The following is a 25,384-nucleotide window of genomic DNA, read 5'->3' on the forward strand; positions in this document are numbered from 1 at the left end:
CAGAGTGGGAAATGGGATTAATGTGCATTTGTGGGAGGGGAAAGAAATCACCACGGGAGGGAGAGACTGAGGGACCTAATGTGTAGGAATGGGGTGGAACAGGGGAGGAGAAAGGCAGTGGTCAGAGGCAGGAGGAAGCCCAGTAGAATGTACCATCCCGGATGTCAAAGAAGGCAGGGTCTGAAGTGACTGGCTCAGAGGATGGAAAGAACGGGAGCCTGAGTTTTTTCTCTTCCCTTCCCCTCTCCCCACCCATGGGAGCTGTCATTTCATTACTGTCTTGCACTTGCTGTTCCAAGCACTTAGCATACTTGTGATCACTCAGTGTGATCATCGGGTCATTGTCAACAGCCTCCCCTCTGAACTGTGAACCCATGGAGGTTGGGACCCTGCCATCCTTGTTCTCTCTTCTAGCACAGCATTTAGCTGGTGTTTGGCACACAGTGGGGTTGATACCCCAAGTCATTGCTGCCCCTGGCAGGACTTCGGCAATCCATGTACCTTCCTTTCTTTCCCCACCTACTCTGCACAAGTTGAGAGGGAAGGATCTTAGGACTCTGCAGGAGAAAATGCAAACTGTATAGTTTTTAAGTTTTGGGTGCAGCAAATATGAGTGGGTAGCCAAAAAAATGGGTCATCCAAACTCAACGTACTGTACACGAGGACGGCTGGCCTTGAGGGCAGTCTCAGTATCAGTCCCAGAGCTTACAGGACTCAGACTCCAAGCCTCTACAGTGGCATCTTAGGATAATGGCATGTGCACAGCCTGTGGTTGGCCCCATAACCATCCCTGGAAAGTGTGCCCTCCTCTGAGCAGTATTTATCATTGCAATAGCTCTGTGATGGTTCCTTTGTGATGCTGGGACCCACCTATGTGAAAGTTTTGGGTTTTGCCTCCTTGGGGTGCCAGCCTGTCTTGTGATGAGGTCCCTGGGAGGTGGTATATGAAGGAGGCATTCCCAGAGGAGACTGGAGGAGCAAGACAGGAAAGGTGAGGAGGCAGGGTGTGCCTGCAGGCAGAGACCACTTCAGCCCACAGACCTGCCCTCCAGCCTGTGTCACACCTCACATTGTTCTGAGCTGGCATGAGATTCTTCTGCTCAGTGTAGTCTGTGTTAAGATCAGGGCAGCAGCAGGGCAGGGGTCTCATATTCTCAGACACTGCCCGTGTGGTGGCCAGGTGGACTCATAGCCCAAGAGAAGACCAAAAACAACCCATGTCAGGTGCTGGCCACTGGGAGCCCATGCTTGCTGATGTGGGGAGGGGTTCACAGGCCAGGCATGGAGTACACAGCTGTCTGTAACCCCAGTTACTCAGGAGGCTGAGTAAAAGGAAGATTGTGAGTTCCAGGCCAGTCTGGGTAACTTAGCAAGACCATCTCAAGAAAAAAGGTCTGGGGATCTAACTCAGTGGTAGAACATTTGGCTAGCATGTACAAGACCCTAGCTAGGTTCAATCCCTAGGAGAGCAAAAACAAACAAAGTAGTAAGGAGGAGATCTAGGTGGAACATCACACTGTTCACCACAGCAGGTCAAGTGAGGGACTATTTCTGGACCCCTGTGGACCAGAAGCAAGGCTGTTCGTTCCTCTGTCTCCTGCGGGGTGTTGTACCAATAGAGGCCAGCCCTTAGAAGCGTGGGTAACACCTTGAGTGGGCCTTGCCTACCAGGGTGCTCAGTAACCTGTGTTGAGCAGTGAAAGCGACATGCTCCAGGAATTGGGCCCAAGATGAGGCCCTATGCCTGGTCAGGGGCAGTCCCTGGAGACTGGCTTGTTAAGCCATGTGAATAAAGTAGGGGATGTGGGAGCCATGTTGCAAGGGATAGGAGAGCAGGAGGTTGAGCGGACTGTGGCCAGAGGCTGTTCCCTCAAGTAGCCTGTTGGTGGGTGGTGATGGTGAAGAAGTAAAGCCTTGAGTGAGCTCCAGGATGAGTGGAAGGGCCAAGACAGAGAGGCCCAATAAGGACAGATGGCAGGAGAGGCCATGGTGAGGGCAGGAGGAGGCAGAGGGGAGAATAGATGTAGATCAGCCTCCCTAGGAGAGATAGAGCCCTTAAAACTTCTTAGTGGAGGAAGGTTCAGGGGGCCAGGTGACAGGCCTGAGGCCATGAATATGAAAATGAGGACGTGCAAAACACAGAGAAAACATCTTTTCTGGCAAGTGGGAGAAAGATCACGTACTGGGGGAGTAGGGAAACACTGGGACTGTCGCTTTGGGGCATATGACCGAGACAGCAATAAATGACCAGTGGGAGGGCCCAGTGGCCAGGGTTAGATGGTGAGTGCTGTTGGTGTGGTTGAGTACAGCCAGTCCCTAGGGTGGGGAAGGTGGTCTGTCTGTGAGGGTGTCAGCAAGACAGCTGTTGCGCGTACATCTGGGGCTATCAGGTCTTTCTCTCTGCAGCAGCTGTTGCTACTTCTGGGTGGCACCTACTGTGTGTCAGGCTCAGTGGCAAATGTCCATCACTTAACCTTTCATCAGCTCTGTGGGGCAAGTGCTGTTTGACTAAGCCCGGTCTCGGTCTAGGTAGTCTGACTGCAGGTCCAGGCTCCCCGTGTGCTGAACCAGGGCTGTTGGGAGGCTCAACACACAATGAAATGCATAGGGCAGTAGAGTGCCACAGATGTGTAGCATGCCCCAGCCTCCTCCTCAGCCCCAAGAGATTGTTTGTCATCTTGACTCTTCCTCTTCCCGGAGAGATGGGTCGGCTCTGGTGGGTGGAGACTGCATTGTGAGGCTCTGGATAGGGATCCACTGGGTCAGAAGCCCAGCAGGCGTTACAGGTGTCTGTGGGTGCCTGGTCATGGGTCTGAAGTCCTAGGAGAGGATGTGTTTGTCCTGAATATGTGAGTGTTTGTGTGTGTGTGTGTGTGTGTGTGTGTGCGCACAGTAGTTGGTAATCTGCAGATGCAGGTTGAGGGAAGAAGAAATGAGGGATGGAGTAGAAACAGCAGGAACACATGTTCAGAAACAGCCAGGTGATACCCCCAGAAACACGCAGAGTGGCAATTTCTCTGTGTGCTTTCTCCAGGGGTAGGTGTAGTCTTCCTGTGTATGTGCACTATATGTGCCTGGACCTCTTTGGTCCAAGAAACACACAGAGTGGCAAGTAAATAGAGACTAATGGAAACACTCAGACATACTCACACCGTGTCTTTGTGTGTGTATTCTTGTGTATCTGTGTATTTTTCTGAGTATATGGGCATCTGTGAATGTGAATAACATGAACACAGAAACACGGGCACCTGCCCAAGGAAACACACAGCTCCCATATCTGTGTACACATAGGGAGGTTGGTGACACCACCATCAGGCTGGGGGGAGGGTTGACAACAGGAAGTGACCCTGGAATCCTGGCAGGAGCAGGTTGATGGGGCCTGATCCATTGCTTTCCCCCAAATCAATCAGCAAGCACCAAGGATTCCCTTGAGGTTTGTCAGCCTTTGGGGGCCCATGGGAAAGATGCCGGTAAGAACTGCCCCCACCATTCATATCCACAACAAGTCACAGTCTCCATGATCAGGTGGAGTAATCATCAAGTCATGGAGCCCAGCGCTAGGGAGGCCCTCTGGAGGCATATCCTGGCTCACTCCCTGCCTCTGTGTGCCTGGTCTTCAGCACTACAGTGGGGAGAGCAGCAGCGTCCACCTCACAGTTGGCTGTGAGGATCAAGACTATTCTGAGGGCCACCCTGGTTCATCCCGCAGTCATTAATTGAGCACCTATGGTGGGTTAGACCCTATTTTTGGCACAAAGGCTTCCAGCAGTGAGCAGAGATCCGTGTCCTCATGGAGTTTACCTTCTCCATGAAGGACACTGGTCAATATTGAGCCAACAATGTGTAAGACATCAGCACAGTGAATACCAGCAGACAAACCAATGCAGGATATCAGGGTGGAGAGGGACAGGTGTTGGAGCGAGCTGTTGTTTTGGAGGGGCTGGAAGTGGTGAAAAAGGCCTTGGATATGATAATGTTTGATTAGAGGATGGATGTGCAGGACTGAGTTGGTGGTAAGAGAGGAAATACCCATGTATCATCCTGTTGCTCTCCTCTTTTACAGTTGAAGAAAGGGAGGCACAGAGAGGCTGAATAATTTACCCAAAGGCTCACAGCCAATGAGAAAGAAATTTTAAGAGTTGAAACTAGGCCCCTTGGTTTCAGATCAGTAGTCTTAAGTGAGTGGTCCTCAATCAAGGGTGAGTTTTGCCTCCTAGGGGATATTTGGCAATGTCTAGAAACATTTTTGGTTGTCACATCGGGACTGAGGGTGCTACTAGCATTTAGTGGAGAGAGGCCAGGGATGTGGCCTGCCATTCCACAGTGTGTAGGACAGAGTCCCTACTGCCCAACAAAGCAGTATGCCAGCCACAGTACTGGTCATGCTGGTGCTGAGAAACCCTGATCTGAATCCATGCAAAGCACCAGTAGAGAGTAGGACATGTAGTAGGTGCTCAATAAATAGCTGAAGAGGTGGCAGAAATTGTTTGGAAAAGGTTGCAGGGGAGAAATGAATTTCAGGGAAGGAAAGTACATGTTAAAAAAACCCAGGTGGTGTGTGCTAGGTGGGTGTGAAGGGCAGCACTGCCCCAGGGAAGGGGTGTAGGTGAGGTCAGCAATGATGAGGTGGGTGGGGTGGGCTCCGGGGCTGAAACTGGGTCACCACAAGCTGCTCAACACTGACCAGGTGACTTGTCTCTCTGTACCCTACCCAATGTCTCTCCCTGTGTCTCTCGGCCTCTTTGCCCAGGAGATAGCCGGAGGCTGAAGGGAGCCATCCAGCGGAGCACAGAGACAGGTCTGGCCGTGGAGATGCCCAGCCGGACACTGCGCCAGGCCAGCCACGAGTCCATCGAGGACAGCATGAACAGCTATGGCTCAGAGGGCAAGTGAGTGTGGGGCCCCCACCTGGCCGCCAGCCTCCTGGCTCATAGCCTTCTTGGAGGCGGGGTGATCAATTCCGTGGGAGCCCTGGTCCGTAGGCTGGTGGGGCATTGGCTCAGGGCTCCCGGATGGTGCCCGTCTTTAGAAAGCAGAGAGGCAGCAGCGCTCTGAGGATGAGGCGGTGCCTGCACCTGTGTCCCAGCTCCACACTGTCTGCTGTGTGGCCCTCTCAGGGCCTGTTCCTGAGCCACAGTTTCCTCATCTGTAAGATAGTGCGGATAGCACCAACCACATGGGCCGTTATGAGGATTAAAGCTTTACAATCCACATAATCACGGGTCAGTGTTTACGGAGCACAGGACAGTGGTACATACGTGTTGTGCTCCAGTGTTGGTAAATAAGGGACTCGAGAGAGATTTTGTTATCGTCATTATTGTTTCCTTTTTTTTAGTTTCTTAAATCCCAGTTGGATTTTCAACAAGTCAAGTACAGTTTGATAGAAGGCATCTCATGTACATCAAATTGTAAGATGCCCAGGCTGCCTGGCACCTGACCGTGTTTCCCTCCCAGGGCTGCACATCTGAATCTCTGGGGAACCCATGACAAATGCAGATGGCAGGGCCCCGCTCCTGAGCCCCTGCATTAGTCTCTGTGAGTGGAGTCCAGAAACTCCATTTTTAAAAAGCTGTCTGGAAGAAGAATTCTAGACTGGGGGTTTCTCATCTTTTTGGAATTTGGGGAAGGCTTTGGGCCTGTTTTCCCCCAGCACACACTCATTCTTACACACATAGACCTATAAACCTGCTCTTCTCATAATGGCGGGGGTGTCCAGATTCCCCTAAAGCCTACCTTGGACCTCTGACAATGAAACTTAGGTCTAGAGTGTCTTTCATATGGTACGTATGACCAGAGCACTCAGAGAGGTTCAGGTCCTTGCCTGGGTACAGAGCATGCTGCAGAACCTGGCAGTCCTGATCCACAGGTGGGGCTTATTCCACAGCACCACGTGGCTTCACCAGCCTGTCCTCTGAGGCAGATTGGGCTTGGCGTGTTGTGATCCTTGGTGTGCACATCAGGGGACTGAGGCTTAGAAGAGCTAAGGTCTGTACTGTCCTGTGCAGATGTCACTAGACACACATAGCTGTTTAGATGTAAATTAATTCAAATTAAGTAAGATAAATTATTCTGTTCTTCTGTCACACTAGTCATATTTCCAGGGCTCAACAGCAGCATGTGGCTTATGGCAACTGTGTTGGTGAGTGCAGAAAATGGACTGTTTCCATCATGGCAGAAAGTTCTACTGGACCGCACTGGCTGAGGGGCTTATTCAAGAGCAGACATGAGCTGGGGAGTGGGGGAGTGGGGGGGGTTGCTGGGCCGGGGGTCTGCCTCCACCCTTTCTCTCCCTCATTTCTGGCTCTGCCTCTCAGCTGAGGGCTCTCCTGGCCAAATGCCTTGCCCACCCCCAGCCCCTCCCAAACCAGGCATCTCTGGCCTTGTGACTAGCCTTACCTTGGCAGACACTGCAGTTCCACCCACCTCTGAGCAGCTTTCCGGAGAGGGGGTGGGAAGAGGAGGACAAGCGGAAGACAGAGGAGGAGGAGGAAGAGGAAGGCAGCCAGTATTTTCTTTAACCTGAGACACCTGGCAGGGCTTGGAGGAAGATGTCCTCAGCCCTGGGGGAACGGCAGGCCCCTGCTGACAGATGTGTGAGCCTCGTGGGCTCAGGAGGCTCAGGGTCCAGGCCTGGCTCTGCCACTCACCCCCCTGGGTGGCCTTGGGCACATCTGCAGACCTCTCTGAGCTCTGTTGGTCTCATGGGCAAGTCAGGAGCACCAGGTGTGGCCCATTTCAGAGAAGAGGAGGGGAAGGCTGATGAGGGTGCACGACTTCCCCACAGGGAGAACATAGGATGATGTTGTGAGCAAGAGACAAGGTACCTGCATGTAAAGAACCTTGGAAGGTGGCTTTAGTATTACTTGCTAAAATGTGCTTGAGAGAGCCAGAGAATCAAAATTACATTACAGACAGGTTCAAAGCCAGGACTCAGCAGTCAGACAGCCCTGGCTTGGGCTCAGTTCTGCTTTGTAGTAGCTTTTTGGCTTTGGGGAAGTTACTTTCTCTCTGAACCCAATTTCTCCATCTATTGAAAAGGGACAGTAACAGTAAAGACCACTAAAAGAATTTTTGGGAGGATTGAATGAGTTAATATATGAAAAAAACACTCAGAGCAGTGGCCTGCACATGCCAAGTACTGGAATTATTCACTGGTAGCGTTGCTAATTGAGTGTTGGGTATTTTGCTGCTTGGGGTCAGTTGCGTTCTAATGGATACCACAAGCCACCCCAAATACAGTCGTATCTATACAGTGCTTAGCACAGAGTTAAGTACTGAGCAAATGTTGACTGTAACTATTAGAAGGTTTGGTGTGCAGGGTTGAACCCAAGTGAGGAAGGATCAGGAAGCTGGAAGGATGTTGGCTCCAGCCCTGGTAGCAGTGTTGCCCTCCTAAGAGGGGCTGGGGCACCAGGGCAAGGGAGAGGCATAGATGGGGCAGGGGAAGATGACGCTGCGGTCAGCCTCCTCCTCGTTCTGTGGGTATTTGGGGCACTGCTTGGACCCAGCTGCCACCCTCCAACACAGGAAGGGGTGTGGCCTTCCTCGCCTCTCTCACCACCCCCTGGGGTCCTGCCAGCCCAGCTGAGGCTTTCAGGAAGCCAGCCTCCCTTGGCAGTCCCTGAGGCTGAGGGATCAGCCTGACTGTGCACTGGGTCCCCAGGCATATGCATTCCTGCAGGGGAGAGCTAGGTACTCTCCCATGGATTTTTATCTCAACAAACGTTACTGAGCATCTATAGCATGCCAGGCAATTGGGCTAGGCACCTCTGAGACCCTGCCTACCATGAACTTCCACTGTAGGACACTGACCAAGCACCTAGCAGAGTGGTGACAGCTGCCAAGGGCGGGTTCAGGAAACTGCCTGTGATCTGAGGCATAGAGAAGGAGTGTGTGGGTTGGGTCACTGTCAGAGAGGATGCCTTGGGCATAGTAACATAATACCAGCAGACAGTGGCTTTAGCCCTTGTGATTCAGCATGGTCTGTAGTCCAGCAATCAGCACATCCTGGGAGTGTGTAAGAAACATAAAATCTTGGGCTCCACCCCAGACCCACTAGGTCAGAGTCTGTATTTTTTATTAGTACATGTTTGCAACATGTAATGATTACATCTGTTGTAGAGAGTATGAACATGTGCATAACACATCTGAAGTCTTTTGTCCTCTCCCCCTCCTAGCCCTTCCTTTTCCTTCCAACTCTTATCACTCCCATTTGAAAAGCTCTATTTCCATTTTGTTCTTCAATTCTCTCTGCAGAATCTATATTTTAATAAGATTCCCCCATCGGGTTTGTGTGCATGCTAAGGCCAAGAAGCCCAGGCCTGATGTTAGTAGTGACTGTTGCTACTGTGTGAAGGAACATGCTGTGTGCAGGCACTATGCCATGTACTTTTACTTCTGTTGTCTCATTGAATTCTCACAACCATTTGATGCCATCAGTATCCCCACTTTACAGATGATGATATGGAAGCCTAGAGAGAGAGTAAGCAGCCCAAGGTCATCACAAAGCAAGAGGGTGACTGAGCTGGGATCCAAATTCAAGCATTTGCAGTTACACTCAATTCTTTCTCTCATTTAATAGTTGTAACTATGAAGATTTCTGGAAGCCAGGATGATTTGGTGCCTTAATGATGTCACCAGGGGCTCAAAGTTCCTCCATCTTTCCCCTGTGCAGCATCAGTGTAGTAGACCAGTCATGGTTTATCCTCTGGGGCAAGGGAAGGGCTTCTTTTCCTGTCCGTTGTTCTGCCTCATTAAAAATCAAGGTTCTGATTGCTAAGTTTGAAGGGGCAACCAGCCAAGCTCTCATCCCTACAGAGCAGGCCCATCTCACCCACATAACAGGCAGGGTGTACAGTTCAAGCCCCCTAAGAATAGTGTCTCCCTACATACACATCTCTCCCTAATTGTAAGACACTCCCAGTTGACTCTCTGTTTTAATTTGGGTTTTCTCGGAAGCAGACCTGAGACGTGGATTCAAATTCATTGGAGACATGATTCTGGAAAGTAATGGGAGAGGGGCATGTGAGAGAGGCAGGGCAGGCAGGTATACAATGAAGCATGCTGTAAGAAGCCACCCTCCACTGTGGACAGCCAGGGCTTAGTCCTGATGGGGACCTCTGGCAGCCAGTGTGGAACATGTACCTGGGAGTTACCCCAGGAGGCGAGGGAGTGGAGGTATTTACATTTCTTCTCTTACCAATTACTAATAGATGGCCACTGTCCATTAAGCCTCTTGCCCTTGTAGCAAGGTGGGCTCGGGGCTAGAGAAATTCTTCTTGGGCCAGAGAAACTCAAATGGATGCAGATACTAGCAGTTAGCAGTCACTAGTGCTGACTGGTATAGGATTGAGAAATGGACCAGCAGAACCTTCCACATCTGAATACACAGAACCCTCATCTACCAGCTGCCCAAACCAGAAACCTGGGGCCTTTTCTAGATGGCTCCCCCATCTCATACTCTTCATCCAAACCACAGTTGGTTCACCCATTTTACTCTTCATTGTCCCTTGGGTCCATCCATCCCCACCCATGAGTGGCCGTGCTTGAGGCCACTGTTCAGTCTTCACTGTTCACTGAACACCTGTAAGTCTCCTTTTTGGTACTAACTCTGTAGTCTGTCTCCCAGCACTTACATCCCCTGACCTCTCCCAGCGGCTCTCAGTCCCCGGCCATATGCCCCAATCCACCACTCTGAACCTCTGCACTTTCCTGATTCAACCCAGGTCCCTGTGCCCATTACTCCCTCTACCTGGCACTCCCTTTTCTGCCCCTGCTCTTTCTTTACCCTCTGACTCATTCCTCCTCCAGATTTCAGCTCAGAACTGGCACATAAGCTTCCGTTCATGTGCCAACTCCAGCTAATTGATAGTGGCTCCCTGGAGTGCTGTTGAGAAGGATTCTGGAGCCAAGTCCAGGCCTGACAGTGGTGCTGAAGTTGATTAGCAATGTCTGCCCTGGGCACAGGCAGGAGAAGTAGGACAGTAGGAAGTCTACCATTTGGCTGGGTCAGCAGCCCCCAGGCCTCCATCACCATAGCAGCCTCCATCTTCTATTGTAATCATCTCCTGCGTGTGTCTCTCTCCCAGTAGACACTGAGTTTGCTGCCTGCCTTGCTGACCCACAGTTGGTGCTCTGCAAATTCTGATGAATGGTTGCACAGGAGGAGAAGCACGTGCGTGCTCAATTCCTTCCTGTCCTCCCCAGTCTCCTGTCACACAAAACCCAAGACTTTTGCATCTTGTCAACCTAGAAGTGCTCAGAGCTGGCTTCCAGCACCCCACCTGTTCCTTCTCTCTTCCCTTGTTATTCTGAGGTGTCTGGGTCAACAGCCAGGCCTCTGGGTGTCTGGGTCACTGTGTCCATGGCCCAGGAACAGCATGTGACCTGTAGGCAGGCTCAGTGTTATGTGCCTGCCAAGGCTGTTTCCCTGATCACCAGGAGCCCAAGACCCAGGGTATAGTCAGAGCCCCCTTCCCTTCTCCATCTCTGCTGATAGTGGAGTCATCCTGCTTCCTAAAGGATGAAATGGGACTGATGTAACTATGGGCTGGGAGACAGAGGTTTGTTTGGTTTTGCTTTATAAGCACTACTATTTGTTAAGCATTTGACTGTGCCAGACTGTCCTAAAGAGTTTATCTCATTTCATTCTCATAGCAGCATCAAGGATTATCCTGTTATTTATTCCTGTTTTACTGAAAAAGAAACGAAGGCCTAAAGAGCTGAATCATGTGTCTCCATGGCTAGTCAGTGGTGGAGACAGGATGCAGATCCAGGCCTGCCTAGCCCTAAAGCTCAGACTGCAAATCCCTGTGCTCTGTTCTGGCCAAGGTGGAGGATCCCCAGGACATTTGTAGATAGTGCACTTGGGAACCTTTGTACCTGAGGGTTCTGATCCATGGATTCAGCCAACCTCTGGTAGCAAATATTTGGAAAAAAAAAACCAACTGTGCCTGTACTGAACACCCTTTTCTTGTCGTAATTTCCTAAACCATTGATGGTGAACCTTTCAGTGCCTTCAGTAATAACAAACAGCCTGCTATGGTGTTTCACCATCACTGCCCTAAACCATACAGTAAAATGCCTATTACCATATAATTTACATTGTATTAGATATTATAAGTAATCTAGAGATAATTTAAAATATATAGGAGAATGTGTATAGATTATGTCCAAATACTGTGCCATTTTTATATAAGGGGCGTAAACATCTGTGCTTTTTGTTATCTGTGGAAAGTACTGGAGCCAATTCCTTGGGAATGCCAAGGGTCAGCAAGGGTCAGCTGTACAGTGTCATGGTTAAGAAGGTGAACACCAGAGCCATGGGGACCATGGGGTTCAAATCCCAGGTCAACCACTTGCTAGCAGAATGATCCTGGTTGGATTACTAACAGCTCTGTGCCTTGGTTTACCTTTCAGTAAAATGGGTATTAATTATAAGTACTTAGCTTCTATAGCATTGAAAGGATCAAATTAATTAACATTAATAACAGTATTATCAGTGCTTGGCTCATGGCAGGTTTTTGATGAATAAAAAACAAATTCCTGGCTTCATGCCCATGAGTCACACCCGTGGAGTGGGCAGATTTGGAAGTGTCTTGAATGCCTGAGAAGCTGGGAGTCAGAATCATGGTGATACGATGCAGCCTGGCATTTGATCAATTCTGCTACAACACTTGTTTCAAAAACTAGAATTTGTTCCAACACAATTGGAGTATTAGGGAACAATTCGAGCATAACACAAATTTTGCTTTTGCTCAGTCAGGCATGATTTCATCCATGAGAAACACTGGGTGAATGCAGAAAACTGTTCCCACCTAGGACTATACAAAACCCCAAGCAGCTGATATGCCCTCTGTTTGCCAGATGACCACTCCTGGTGGTACAACTTCATCCAGTTGCAGACAGCCTCCTTTACTTCTTCAGTTAGTGGTCCCGGGCATCACCCCTTCTGACAAGCAGACTCCCCCAAGCAAACTTCAGCTTCTCAATGGAAATGGCTATATTGATTGTAATATTTATGTATTTCTTAACCATTTAAAGTGTACAAAACTGTGCTACTGTATTGACTAGGTTCCTGTCCTTTTTTTTATTTAACGTGACACTGACCCAATTTTCTCCATAAGCCCTGATGTTCATTGCAGGCTTTGGCACCACACAGTCATTTTTAGGACGGCCTATTCTGCATTACAGCTGAATGGATGTAGGCGTGGCAAGTCAAGGTGGTTGGATGGATGGACACACGTAGGGGAGTGGGTGGTGAATAGATGGACAGAGAGACCATGAGCTCCCAGAGCCTTTCTGAACCACATGGTCCATAATCGCCACCATGGCTGTGTGACCTTTTGATTTCTGATCCACTGAGACAGCTGATCCATCTGGAAAAAAGAATGGAGTCCAACCCCCGAATAACCCAATTACTTCTTTAACCATCAAGAACACAGAAAATCCAGGGGCTAAACCAAGCCCAAAGGTTAATAATAAAAGACAAATGGGCTTCATCTCCATAAACAAAGCTAACAGGATTTAAAATACAGAAAATCTTATTTCACCATTAACACAAAAGGCCAGCAGAACATGGTTGTAATCCTGTTTCAGTGTTCTGCCTCTGCCCAAATGACACATGTCCCCAGCACCCCACACTCCTCCCAGATGGTCTGGGCTTGGTCACAGGCATCCAGATGCTGCCTAATAGTTCTGGAACCAGAAACACCAAGAAGATGGTACGGGAGGCTCTCCCAGGTCAGCCAGACCAGACCAGCAGGCCACGGCATCTCATTCCTTCATTTGTTCAGCAGATGCTCTGTGTTGAGCCTAAGTTATGTTGTTTATTCTCTCCAATAATTCAGGAAGGCAGTTACTATTACTTCCCTTTTCTTTGGTACCTGGGATCGAACTCTGGTCTTTGCGCTTGCGCAGCAGGTGGTGAAACCACTGAGCTAAATCCCCGGCCCTACTTCCCATTTTATGTATGAGAAAATTATAGCTCAGAGAAGTTCAAAACTTGCCCCAGCTTATAAAGCACTAGATGCCAAGGTCTATAGTGTGCCAAAATCCAATCTTAATTATGATTCTTTATTCTGCTAGTTTGAGACCCACTATGGGGTTTGGCAATGGAACATTTACTGAGCCCCTGTTACATACAAGGAATGGTCTAAGTAGCAGTGTGTATGGAGCACTTCCTAATTCAGCAAGCTCCTCCATACTCCTTTGGTAAGGTATCATGTAAGTAGAGGGTTTTTAAAACACTTAAAACTGATGCCATACCAGCCACCTGAATGGCTGTATGCTGTCCACAACATAGTGTGATCTGGGTGACAGGTAAAAGCACTGACTGAAGTACGTGACAATAGCAGCTTGTCAGAGGTCACGCCACAAGCAGTTGGCCAGCAAGGCACAGGTCCGATATTGTAGCCTCTCCCTTTCTTCCTGCTTGAGGGAAGAGGCTGAGATGGGGTGGGGTCTGCAGCGCAGTTGGCCTTCTGGCCAGCAACCAGCCACACCACTCCTTCCTCCAGCTCCACGGAGGACGCGATCGCTCGCTCAGGGTTTCTGGGGCATCAGCTTGATTTCTTGGCAGCCAGCAAGGCACCCTGGGCTGGGAAATCAGGCAGCCTCCCAGATATTAGAAACAATTACTGCTAATTACCAGACCTGCCAGTTCCCCATTGTCTGCTCACACCCCACCAGGAACTGAGGACCAGACAATGATGTTGGAGGAAACTTTCAATTTCAAGCTGCAGAGGCCTCTCTGCCTGGGAGGCTGGGCTCCTTATGCCTTGGAACCCACCAGGCCTTGGCATCTCTCTGGGTACAAAACAGAGCCTGGACCCCCCAGAGAGCTGGGAGGATGGGGTAGAGAGGCCCAGGGATGTGGAGGAAAGAGCCTCTCAGCTGTGAGTCTAGTGTTAGCTTTGGTGCTGTTAATTAAGGGTCTTTAGTTTTGCAAGAAAAGCAAGTACATTTCAATCCCCAGACATTTAAGTCACTATTTTTCCCCCATGCTTTCTCTATAAAAGGTACACTGTTGCAGAATTGCTAGCTTAATAGCCACAGAAGCCCAACTGCCTGAACTCCAGTACTGCTTGTCTTTGGCTTCTTCCAGAAGCAACTGGACTCTCAGATCGAAGTAGAAATAGATTATTTGGGAGGCAATCCCAGGAGCCACAAGTGTGGAAGCACATAAGAAGGAGATAGGAAGGGCGAGAACTAGTACAGGGTGGTCAGCAAATCTGTTGCCACTGTGGGTAACTAGAGCATGGAGAGACCTTCCCGGGAGTTCAGGAGACCAGTTATTCCAGCAACCAATCTCTCTCAGTGTGTCGCTGCTCAGATGCTTTTTCTGGGGCATTAACCCTGTGGGGATTCCAGCCTGCCCCCCACACAGGCAGAGGGTCCTGTCACACCCAGAAGGGAAGACCTAAGGCTGCGTGGCTGTGTAAGAGTCTGCAGCTGCAGCGGAAGTGCCAGCATGAGTGGGGCCACACAACACCTACATGACTTGGGCCTGGACTGACCTCTTCGGTTTGTTTGTGAAATGGGCCCATGAATCATCACCCTCAGGTTGGAGGGGCTGAAATGAATCAGTACGTGTAGAGCCCTCAGACTGTTGTAGCACACAGTAAGCACTGCAGGCTTGCTGTTACACATCTTGGTGTCAAGTCCCCTTTTGTGGTATTTACCGGAAACTTAGTCTTATTTGGTTCAGGATTTTCCCAACAGATATAACTATGTCCCAGGGAAGTTCATGTAGAGAGAATCCATGTAAATTGCTAAACCAGGTTGAAGAGTAACATTCATAGTACAGTTGGCCCTTCATATCCACAGCTTCTACATCTGTGAATTCAACCAGTCATGGATCAAAAATATTTTTTAAAAAATTCCAGAGAGTTCCAAGAAGCAAAACTTGAACCTGCCACAAATGCAGTGGTACATGGGTGCACCCTGCCCTGGCTCCTCACCATTCACACACTCTCAGCCCTTTCTGGCTCTTACGATTTGAGCATTGTTTGCTGCATCCTCTTTGTGGGCTCTGCAGTTAGGCCTACAGCACTTGTGTCCAGGGTGAGCATGTATATACCTTTTCAGTCATTATTCCCAAAACGGTACAGCATAACAGTGTAGCATCTGCATTGTGTTAGGTGTTACAAGTCATCTAGAGATGATTTAAAGTATAGGGGAGAATGTGTGTAGGTTATATGCAAATACTATACCATTTTTTTAACCAAGAACTTGAACACCTGTGGTTTTTGGTATTAGAGGGGTCTTGGAACCAAGCCTCTCATGAATACTGTATTGTATTTAATTGTATTTAATAAGAGATAGACAGCAGAGATGTTGGTCACACTATTTAGTGTTGGAGCCAGCATCATACACTCTGATTTTCTTTTTCCATAGCATTTAATACCTTCTAACATATTGTATGAGCATTTGAGGGCAGGAATCGCTATCTTGTTTATTACCTGACATATTCTATCTCCAGAACAGTGCATACATACATTGTAAACATTTGTCAAATGAATGAAACAAATGGATGCTGGCTACAGTGTCTGTGTACTTACTGGGTTATCAGTGCTGCTTAGTATTCAGTAATGGTGGTTGCTATCACTGTGTTGCTAAGACTGGAGGCGGGCGGAAATGTGGTCCTCGGTCATCATCCATCATTTCAACGTCTTCTGGAGCATGATCATCACTGTCTGCTCCTTGGTCATTGTTTCTCTGTTCTCAGCTACTTTTTTTTCTCTTTCCCAGTACGGGGGATGGAGCCCAGGACCCCATGCATGCTAGGCAAGTGCTCTACCACTGAGCTACTCTCAGCTACCTCTATTTGCCCAGACCACCATCCTCTGTGAGTTTATCTCTTGGGTGCACTGGAACATGTATTTATTTTTCTCTGGGTTATGGAGGGGCATATGAGCATTACAGGATCTTCCAGGGTCACTTGACATGACAGCCAGGCAGCCATTTCTGCAAAGCATTGTGCTCTTTCCTCAGCACTACCCGCTAAGGAGGGTGGCACAAGTTCCCTCTGCTTTCAGATCCCCCGAACCAAACTTGAGATGATTTTTGCTCCCTCAACACCACCAGCTCAGCCCAGGGACCACCAACCTGCCCATGGACCATCCAGCAACTCAGTTTTCTCCCCCTCACTGACTTCCTCTGCTGTCCCAGACCAGAATTTCTTTGTCTGGGGGCAGAGTAGCCTGTTTCTTAGATTTAGAATTAAAAGCCAAGATTCTGAGTTTCTTGCTCTCTCTATTTATTGGGCATCCTTCCTCAGGCAGTAGACTGTGGGGTGGGGTCTCCCTGGGCATTGGGGCAGGAGTAGTAGGAAATCATGACAATGAAAAGCACTCAGGCTAGACTGTCAGGTTATGATCTTGACATTGATCCTGCCACTACTTTCGGAAAAAGTGGAATCTGTTTGCTACAATGGAGTACCTCAGCAAGGTCAGGCTGGAGCAGCCAGGACTGGGTAGCTAGTACAGTCTGCAGGCTGTTGAGAGGGCAGACCATCATGTGGCTCAGTTCTTGACTCTTACTTTCTGGGATTCTCTTTTTACTTCCTAGAGAGAATCTCCAAGTGACCCAGGATGAGGTAGGCATCTATCCCGGGATCCATTAGTGCTGGCCAGGCAGCAGGGCCATCATTTTTGCTGGGCAAATGGGTTCTTCATCTGAATAAGGATGGAAAAGGTAAAACAACAAAACAAAAGCCTCCTGTGGTTGTGGTGAGGATCAAGTGAGAAATGGGTTGTACTTTGCTCCTTAAAACAGTCAGAGGGCATCAGACATGGAATGTAGTACCCTGCCTCATTTTTTTTTTTTTTGGTACTGGGGATCGAACTCAGGTCCTTGCGCTTGGGCAGCAGGCGGCGAAACCACTGAGCTAAATCCCCGGCCCTGCCCTGCCTCATTTAATACAGTAGACTCTGGAGAGGAGAACATTATTATTTGCATTTCAGACATAGGAATGGGTTTGTTAGAGGGTGGGGGGGATTAAAACTGGCTTAAGCAAAATAATTACTATTACTGTATTGACTTATATAACTGAAAGATGAAATCATTTGCTCCAGGCAGAGCACACACAGTGCCACCAGTTTGATGTCTTCATCCGTGGACTCTAGGTGGTTAAGACAGCTGCCAGAAGTTCCATCCTGTGTCTGAGGCTCCAGTGTAGTAGGAAGAGGGAGCCTTCGCACTCCCTGCTGTTCACACAAAGCTTCCAGGTCAGATTCTTGTCGGCTGGATGCCCTGATTGGCCAGGCTGAGCTGCAGGCCCCGTCTCTGGGGGCTGATTCTCTGCACTGCAGTCACATACTATGGGGAGAGGGCTCTCCAAAGGTAATCTGAGGTCTTGTTATCAAAGGAAAGGGCAGTGAACACTGGGTAGCCAAGCAACAGCAACAACCACATACCTGGCCCAGAGCCTCTGTCCCGGGCCTCTTAGGCTCTCATGTGCAGGGTGATCCCCTGGGCTCAACGTTAAACTGCACATTCTGATTCAGCACTGGGAGCGGGGTCAGGTGCGTGTGATTCTAGCTCCGGGTGATGCTGATGCTGATGCTGATGCTGGTCTCTGGACCACACTTGGAGTGTCACGTGAGCTGGGCACCTGACAGACTCTAATCTCCTGCGATTCTTGTAGCCACCCCAGAAGTAAGTACGCACGTGCTACAGAGGTGGCACTCAATGTTTAGCAAGGAGAACTTGCATCATGGACATGGACAAAAATCACCATGGAATCCAGGATGTTCTGCTGAGTCCTCAAAGTTCTTTTGGGCCCTGGGAACATTTGTTTGACTCATCTTTTCTTCTTGCAGCCTTAACTATGGAGGAGTTTGCCTGGCATCGGATGCCCAGTTCAGTGACTTCCTGGGCAGCATGGGGCCAGCACAGTTTGTGGGCCGCCAGACCCTGGCCACCACGCCCATGGGTAAGTGTCTGTTCCATGGGTAAGGCCTGTTCCAAATGGAAAGGGAAAGGCAGGGGGTCTTAGAAGAAGCCCTGCATCTCTCCCTCCTTCTCTCTACCTGTTGGCTGCATGCTCTGAGCACCCAGCCTGCAGCTTGGTCCACACTGCTGAGCCCTCAGCACAGCCCAGGCCCTGGGCACGGATGTTGGCTCTGTTCCTGTTTTGGCTGGGAGCAGAGGGAGGGGCCTCCATCCCTACACAGAGAGCAGGAGCTGGTCTCATTGTTGGGGCCTTTTGCAGGAGACGTGGAGATCGGTTTGCAGGAGCGGAATGGGCAGCTGGAAGTGGACATCATCCAGGCACGGGGACTGACGGCCAGGCCAGGCTCCAAGACACTGCCAGGTGTGGCGCCTGCTCTCCCTTGGGCAAGGCAGGGCTGGCAGTCAGGGAAGATATCCTGAGGGGTATCCAGGGTCTGTAAGAGAGAAAATTGGGCCTAACTGGGGAGAACCCCTCAGTCTTACATGGCACTGGTGGTTTAGGTTTTGTCTAGAAGCCCAGATGAGATTGCCCATCAGCCTTGCGAGTTCCTTTCTGGACAGAGCTTCTAGAGGGCAGGGACCATCTTTCCTGCTTATCATTGTACTCCTGTGCCTAGTAGTGTGTTTGGCATGCAGAGGTGCCCAGCGTTTGCTGAGTGAGTGGTCAGCAGATGACTGGGTAAGGCAGGGGTGGGTGAGTCCTGGGCCGAGGAAGGAAGCAGTGAGCAAGAGGAGCAGGCAGTCCGGGCTGCCAGGGGAGCTGGTGCGGCTCCCACCCAACACTGGCCCATCCCCCGCCCCCGACCGGCCCCTGGACCTCCTCTCCACCCCGTGGAGCACGCCTCTCCCCGCTTGTCCCCTCTGCCTACCATTTGAGGGTCCAGCCTAGAACTCTGCCTTTTGCCTCTGTCCCCAGCTGCCTACATCAAGGCCTACCTGCTAGAGAACGGCGTCTGCATTGCCAAGAAGAAGACTAAAGTCGCTCGCAAGTCACTGGACCCGCTGTACAACCAGGTGCTGCTGTTTCCTGAGAGTCCACAGGGAAAAGTCCTGCAGGTGAGGGGCACTGGCATGCATGTGGTGGCGGTGGTGGAGTCTCTAGAGGAAGTCAGGCACTGGCTGGTATGTGCTCTGCAACTTCCTGTTTCACTGTGGAGCCCTCTTCATCTGTAAAGTTGGTGCCAGTAACACTACCATATGGTAGGCCGAGTGCCTGTGTAGGAGGAAGACCTGCACTTGGCCTCTACCAAGTGCCCTATAAATGGTCTCTGGAGCCAGGGGCTTGGCCTGTGGCCCATTTAGGACCACAGAGAGGGGTTTGGCTCCAGCCATTAGGAGGACACTGGTGATCACTCAAGCAGGAGCTGAACAGCTGCCCATCATGCGGCAGGCAGGCCTGCTCTCAGCTGCTGCCTGGGCACCTCTGCCCGCACCTCAGTCCTTGTGTCCACCCTGGGCAGGCAAAGTGCCGAGAGCAGGCCCAGGATGCTCCAAGTTGCCCAGACAGTGGGACTTCACCAAACTAGCAAGCCTGGGTCCTCTGCCCTAGGAGGGTGTTTCCACCTGTGAGGGGAGACCCATTAGTGAACTGTGAAGTCAGTTTGGGTAGGTCTCAAATAATTTTAAAAATGGAATGAAGCAGGTCAGGGTGGTGCACACCTGCAGTCCCAGCACTGGGGAGCCCAAGGCAGGGAGTGTCTCAAGTTTGAGGTCAGTCTGGCTCTGTAGCAAGTTTAGGGCCAGCCTGTACTATCTCTGCAACCTGTCTAAAAAAAAAAGAAAGAAATAGGATAGGAAAGAACATTTATCAGCTACCAAAAACATAGTTGAGCAACCTGAGGTAAATGATTTAACTTCTCTGAGCCTCAGTTTAGACAGGAATCATTTTGTGCAGGGGAAGACTGAGTCTCAAGCCAGTTTAGACACACAGCAGACCATAAGGGCAGCCCCTTTGTTTGACTGTGACCCTGTATGCTGAGGAACACAGCTGCCAGTGAGCTTCTGCAGCCACTCTGTCCTTTGATCCTCACCTGCGAAGTAAGCCAAGCCAGGATTGTTCCCATTACACACACAGACACTAAGGCTTCATGAGCTAAATGACTTGTCAAGAGCCATACAGCCAGCTGAGTATGGTGGTACATGCCTGTAATCCCGGGTCTCTGGGAGACGGAGGCAGGAGGATCACAAGTTCAAAGCCATCCTGGGCAATTCTGCAAGACATTGTCTTAAAACAAAAATAGAATAAAAGGGCTGGGGGTGTAGCTCAATGTGAAGGCTCTGGGTTTAGGCAACAGAAACACACACACACACACACACACACACACACACACACACACACAAACACACACACAAGGCAGTAAGAGGCAGAGAGTCCTGAGAGTCTTATATCTGACCCTGATCCTGAACATTTGAGCCAGCCCACTTTTGTAGCAGGGGCCTGAGCTAGAAGCTGAAGCCCAGAACAGCCAGTGAGGGTCATGCAGCCAGAGACCACCACTTGGCAGCTCCAAGAGGGTCTTGAGCAAGAAAAGGGGGAAGACACTGGTTGGCAGAAAAAAAGAAAGTAGCACACACACTGTACCTGCCATTTTGTAAAACTTTGGAGGAAGGGTACCTGAGGATTTGGAAGCAGAAGGCCCACAAGGGAAGCAGGCAGAGGACTCATGATGTAGGGTCTAACTTGAAAGCCTGGGTTCAGAGATGCGGCATGTGGAGGACAGAATGGAGGGGGCCTGGAGGGCCAGTAGTAATGGAGGCTACAGAGCCAGGAAAATATGGTCAGCTTTGAACAATTTTAAGGCGGTAGGATGCAGATGAATGGGCCTGGGAAACCCCAGGTTCTGGTTCTAGGCCTGCAAGTGACATTGGCGGGCTCAAGCCACTCTTTTTTTTAACCTACAGGTGATCGTGTGGGGAAACTATGGGCGAATGGAGCGGAAGCAGTTCATGGGCGTGGCCCGCGTGCTGCTGGAGGAGCTGGACTTGACCTCCCTAGCCGTGGGCTGGTACAAGCTCTTCCCCACATCCTCCATGGTGGACCCAGCCACAGGTCCCCTGCTGCGGCAGGCATCGCAGTTGTCCCTTGAGAGCACCGTTGGGCCTTGTGGCGAGCGATCTTAGTGCCAGGGATGGGGAAGGGCTCCCGAGATGGCCTGGAGACCACCCAGCCCTGACCTGGGACCCCAGGCCCCGGGGCACTTTAAACAGAGGAGTATGGGGTTCTCCCCCCAGCAGGGAAGCAGAATGGGGAGAGCTGCCCCCCTTGGGCCCCTCCTCACCTCTTCTTTGCCTCCTACCCCTTGAGATCTTCCCTCTCCCAGTGGGTTGGCTGCACTTTTCACTTGGCCAGTTGTTCACTTGGTGGATGTGTCTGAGGTGGCAGAGCAAACCACCCACCTGCCCACTGTCCCACCCGTACCCATTTTGCCTCCTCGGAAGCTTGCTGCCCAGAGCCAAGTCCAGAACCCAGCCGGCCATCTCCATGGTGCCAATTACCAGCAAGTGTCTTTCCTGCGGCACCGGGTTCAGGCAGCTACTCCTGCCCCAGAGCTGAAGGGGCAGCTTTGCAAGGATCCGGAGCCAGCTCCCAGGGGCCCAGAGCGTCCCACTTGAAGAGGAGCTCGGGCCTCCCTCTGCCTGCCCAAGGAAGGAGCTTTGCCGCAGCCTGTCCGAGTTCATCTATCCATCCCCTCCTGCCTGCCCCTCTTCTGGTGGCTCTAGGAATTGGGGGCCAGCAGGGACCAAAGGAAAAGAGGAGGTGCCTTGCTCTATAGGACTACAACAAGCTAGTTTGGGAACTGTTGTTGAATTAGAAAGAACATTGTCACCTGTGTTTTGGTGAAAGAGCTGCAAGACCCTGAGTTTCCAGAACCCCGTGACCAGGGAATTCACCATCTCTGAATTTGGGGGATACTGAGGAAAGGGGAGGGGAAACTGAGGAAAGCTAGGACTGGAACTGGAGATGTTGAGGTAAGGGTTTCCCAATAAGGGAACTCCTGCTTGTTAGATGAGATCAAAGGTCATCTTGTCTACTCCTCTGCCTCCAGGTTAGGGGTCAGGGGAGGCAGTAGAGCCACCCTATTGTAGTGTTTTTAAACAAACCATCTTGTACCAAGGGCAGAACCCCCTGCCTGGCCTCAGTCACCTTGGCTCAAGGGAAGAAGGTGCTGGAAGGAGTGAGGAATTAGAAGTAAAAATTGGGAGGCCTGGGTAGCTGCCTTCTCTAAGGCCTTCCCTGGGGCCTATGGGAGCCTTTTGCGTGCAAGGGAGGATGCAGGCTGGCCCCTCTTTATAGAAGCACATTTCTGCCACCTCCCCCTGGGAGGCATCCAGCAGCCTGCCGGTCCTCTTCACCTAGTCCCTGCTGAGTAGAGCATAGTCCAGGTTAGCTGGGTAGAGTTAGTATTCACGTCCTGGGGGCTGTTCTTAGCTCTGAGTAGTCTTTACAGAGTCCTAGACTGGAGATGGGAGAGGAGACCCAAGTACATTCCAGGAGACCATGTCTCCTTGCTGCCCTGGGCCTGGATCAGCCACCTGGTTCCCGGGAGGCCAATTCTCCTTCTCCTTCTCTTCCTCCTCCTCCTCCTCCTCCTCCTCCTCCCCCCCCTCCCCCCTTCAAGCCCTCCCCTGTAGGGATGTAGCCGGAGCTGCCCATTATACTCAACATTCTGATTTATTATCCTTGATTCTGATTTTCTGTATGAGATACTCTTGAGACTTCCCGAGCCTTGGTGGAGGGGCCTGGTTTCTTCGGACCGAAGACCCCTGGGCTCTACTTGGTCCCACCTTGTTCCCGGTTCCACCAGGGATTCCTTCCACTTGGAAATCCTCCCACTTGGCCCGGTTAAGCCCTGGCTGCCCTTTAAAGTTAAGTTCTGTCACCTCCATGGAACTCCTGGCAGTGCACTGGGAAGGAGAAATGGAGAAATGGAGATGCCCCTCTCCTCCAGGTCTGCAGAGCTTCCCGGGACCATGGAGGCAGAGCCTAAGACTGGGATGGTGCAGGAGGGCGCAGGGCTCCACGTGGCTCTCCGAGGCCCACAGGCAGCTCCTCTTCCCCACGTCCCTTTTATTAAGCAGTGTGATTTCTCTGCTGTTCATTTATTACTTGCTATATGGGATGTTTTGAGCAAGCAGGAGAGTGCCTTCTCTCTCCGGCTGGCTGTCACTGCTCTGCTTGTTCAGGGGTCACTTTTCAAAGTCAAGGCAGAGCCTGGCTGTCCCAACCAGAGGGGTAGGGGCTCAGCACTGACTTGTCCTCCCAGCCTGAGCCCTCCCTCCACTGTCTGCTCAGGTTAGAGACAGAAGAGAGAGACACAGGAAAAGGGAGGGGGAAGAGAGAGAGGGAGAGAGAGGGAGAGAAAAGCGCTCCAAAGCAATAACACCCCGGGGGTGGCCAGCAAGACCCCCTCACCGACTTCCTTGTTTGTTCTGTGAAATCTCGCTCACCTCCTGGAGGGGTGGGGTGGGGCTAGAGCCCTGTGTATTCATGTCATCATTGTGAGCATGTGGCCCCTAGAAGGGGCTGTAGCCACTGGGTGTGGGAACCACCATCCGTTTGCACCAGGAAGGACAATTGGGGAGGGGGAAGGATTATTTTCATCACTAGCTTTGGGGAAACTTCAGCCTGGCATCTCCCCTCTGCTGTCTGCTCTTTTGCCAACTCAGACTCTACCATCTGGAGAGGAACAGGGGTTGGGGGCCTTTCTGGGGCTGGCATCTCTAGGAGTGTTCTTTTTTCGGTCTCTGGGCAGGGCTGCCATGGGAGTGCACCACCTCCCTCATCCTGCTGCAAAATGACTGTCCATACTAAGGGAAAGGACTTTTGGGACCTTTAGTCCATCTCCATTTAGCAGACGAGAAGACCCAGGCCCAGCACAGGAGCCACCCAGGGGTCCCCTGTGTGTTCACGGCTCCCCCAGCCTGGGTCTCCTCCTCCCTGGAGGAACTGAGCTGGAGCCAGCACAAGATGAAGGGGGCTGCCACTTCCCACTCTTCCTCTTCCCTTTCTAAAGCCCCCCAGGGAACCCCAAAATATGGCCAGGACAAGTTTGCAGTCCATTTCAGAGGCTAAGAAACTGAGACCCAGACGCAGAAATGATTTGTCAAGACCCCTCGGCAAGTGAGCAGTGGAGGCAGAGCTCGGGGCCCCATTGTGCTTCCTCCCTGTGCAGGAAAACCTTGTTCCAGAACAGCTCAGCCATGAACAGCAGTTCTGGCCTCTTAGACCCTGGCCCACACAGTTCTGCTTGGCTCTCATGGGCCATTGTCTTTTCTGAGCTTGAACTTGGGGACGGAGGCCTCTGCGCATCTGCCCAGCTGACTGAGGAGTGCAGGATTTAATCTAGGGCTTGATGAAGGGATGGGGGCTCCCGTCCAGGGACCGTAACCTCCCCAGGACCAGGTGGGGAAGAGTGATGAAGCATCATCGGCTGCTTGGGCTGAGGGATGAGGAGTGGGAGCCATAGGAAGCACCCCGCATCTAGACAGCCTCACTGAGCTTCGGATGCACTGAGCCCTGCTTTCCCTCAGCTCTGGCCACGTGGTTTCACAGTGCTTTCTCTTGGAGTGTGCCATTTGTATTGTCAGCCCCTGTTTTCAAGAGGGAGAGGCCAAGGTCCTGGAGGAGGAAGGTGCTCTTGAAAGTCCTGCGTCAAGTGAGTGGCTCAGCCAACTCTAGCACTCACTTCCCCAGCAGTTCCGTGCTCTCTCCCACTCCAGGAATCCAACAGGATAGTTAGGAAGTTATACACTTTATGTGCTGATGCACCATCCAGCTCCCTAACTCCAGAGCTCTGGGCATGCTTCGTGTTCAGAAAGCACTGAGCTACTCCCTCCAGAGGCACAGCTGTTGCATCAGGCTGGGTCACCTGCATTTATTTATTGAGCAGCAGTGCTGTGCCAGACCCAGAGGACCGAGCCCCCTCCCTATCCTGCTGTATCAGCTCCCTCTGCCCTCTGGGAGGGCCCGTGATTGCAGGGCGCTGGTACTCAATGGCCAGAAAGTGTTCACATCCAGCTCACTGAAAGCGCCTAGAGCAGGCGGCCCTGCCCATTTTACCCACAGTGGCCACTGGGCAGAGTGGAGGCTGGAACCAGGGCAAAGGTGTCACCTCTGAGCCCTTTCATGCCATGACTGCCTCCTGTAGGGTGGTGGGAGGGCAGATCCCTGGCTCCTTGACCTGGGGTCCTCCTTCCATCCACCCACTTTTCCCTTGTGCCCTCTCCCGGAGCAGGAGCCACTGGGCCTTTAGGGAGGGTGGCTTTCTGGGGCCCCTGGGTTGGAGTGGGTCACATTGCATTGTGTTCATGACCATGTAGCTCATGTTGAAAATTAAAGTTTTTGGCTTTTCTAACCCGGCTTGCTTTCTGTGTTGGGACAGTTCTGAGATGCTGGTGTTTTAAGGGGCTGAGTCCTATGGATGCCAGG

The 25,384-nt window shown here is 51.2% G+C and overlaps 1 protein-coding gene across 7 annotated transcripts in view; it reads left to right on the top strand.

Annotated features, from left to right (window-relative positions):
- Rims4 (regulating synaptic membrane exocytosis 4) overlaps nucleotides 1-25,310 on the top strand; it is a 127,350-nt gene extending 102,040 nt beyond the window's left edge. For all 7 annotated transcript variants that reach the window (XM_087197832.1, XM_087197836.1, XM_087197834.1 and 4 more), the window contains 5 exons: nucleotides 4,751-4,889; nucleotides 17,823-17,935; nucleotides 18,215-18,316; nucleotides 18,872-19,011; nucleotides 20,857-25,310. In XM_087197832.1, coding sequence (XP_087053958.1) covers nucleotides 4,813-4,889; nucleotides 17,823-17,935; nucleotides 18,215-18,316; nucleotides 18,872-19,011; nucleotides 20,857-21,075 — 651 coding nt within the window. In that variant the 5' untranslated portion in view covers nucleotides 4,751-4,812 and the 3' untranslated portion in view covers nucleotides 21,076-25,310. The remainder of the gene's footprint in view (nucleotides 1-4,750; nucleotides 4,890-17,822; nucleotides 17,936-18,214; nucleotides 18,317-18,871; nucleotides 19,012-20,856) is intronic.
- The last annotated feature ends 74 nt before the right edge of the window (nucleotides 25,311-25,384 follow it).

This window comes from Heterocephalus glaber, unplaced genomic scaffold (genome assembly GCF_053883595.1).
Source record: "Heterocephalus glaber isolate CG9 unplaced genomic scaffold, H.glaber_assembly_v1.0 deba00001673, whole genome shotgun sequence".
NCBI lineage: Eukaryota > Metazoa > Chordata > Mammalia > Rodentia > Bathyergidae > Heterocephalus > Heterocephalus glaber.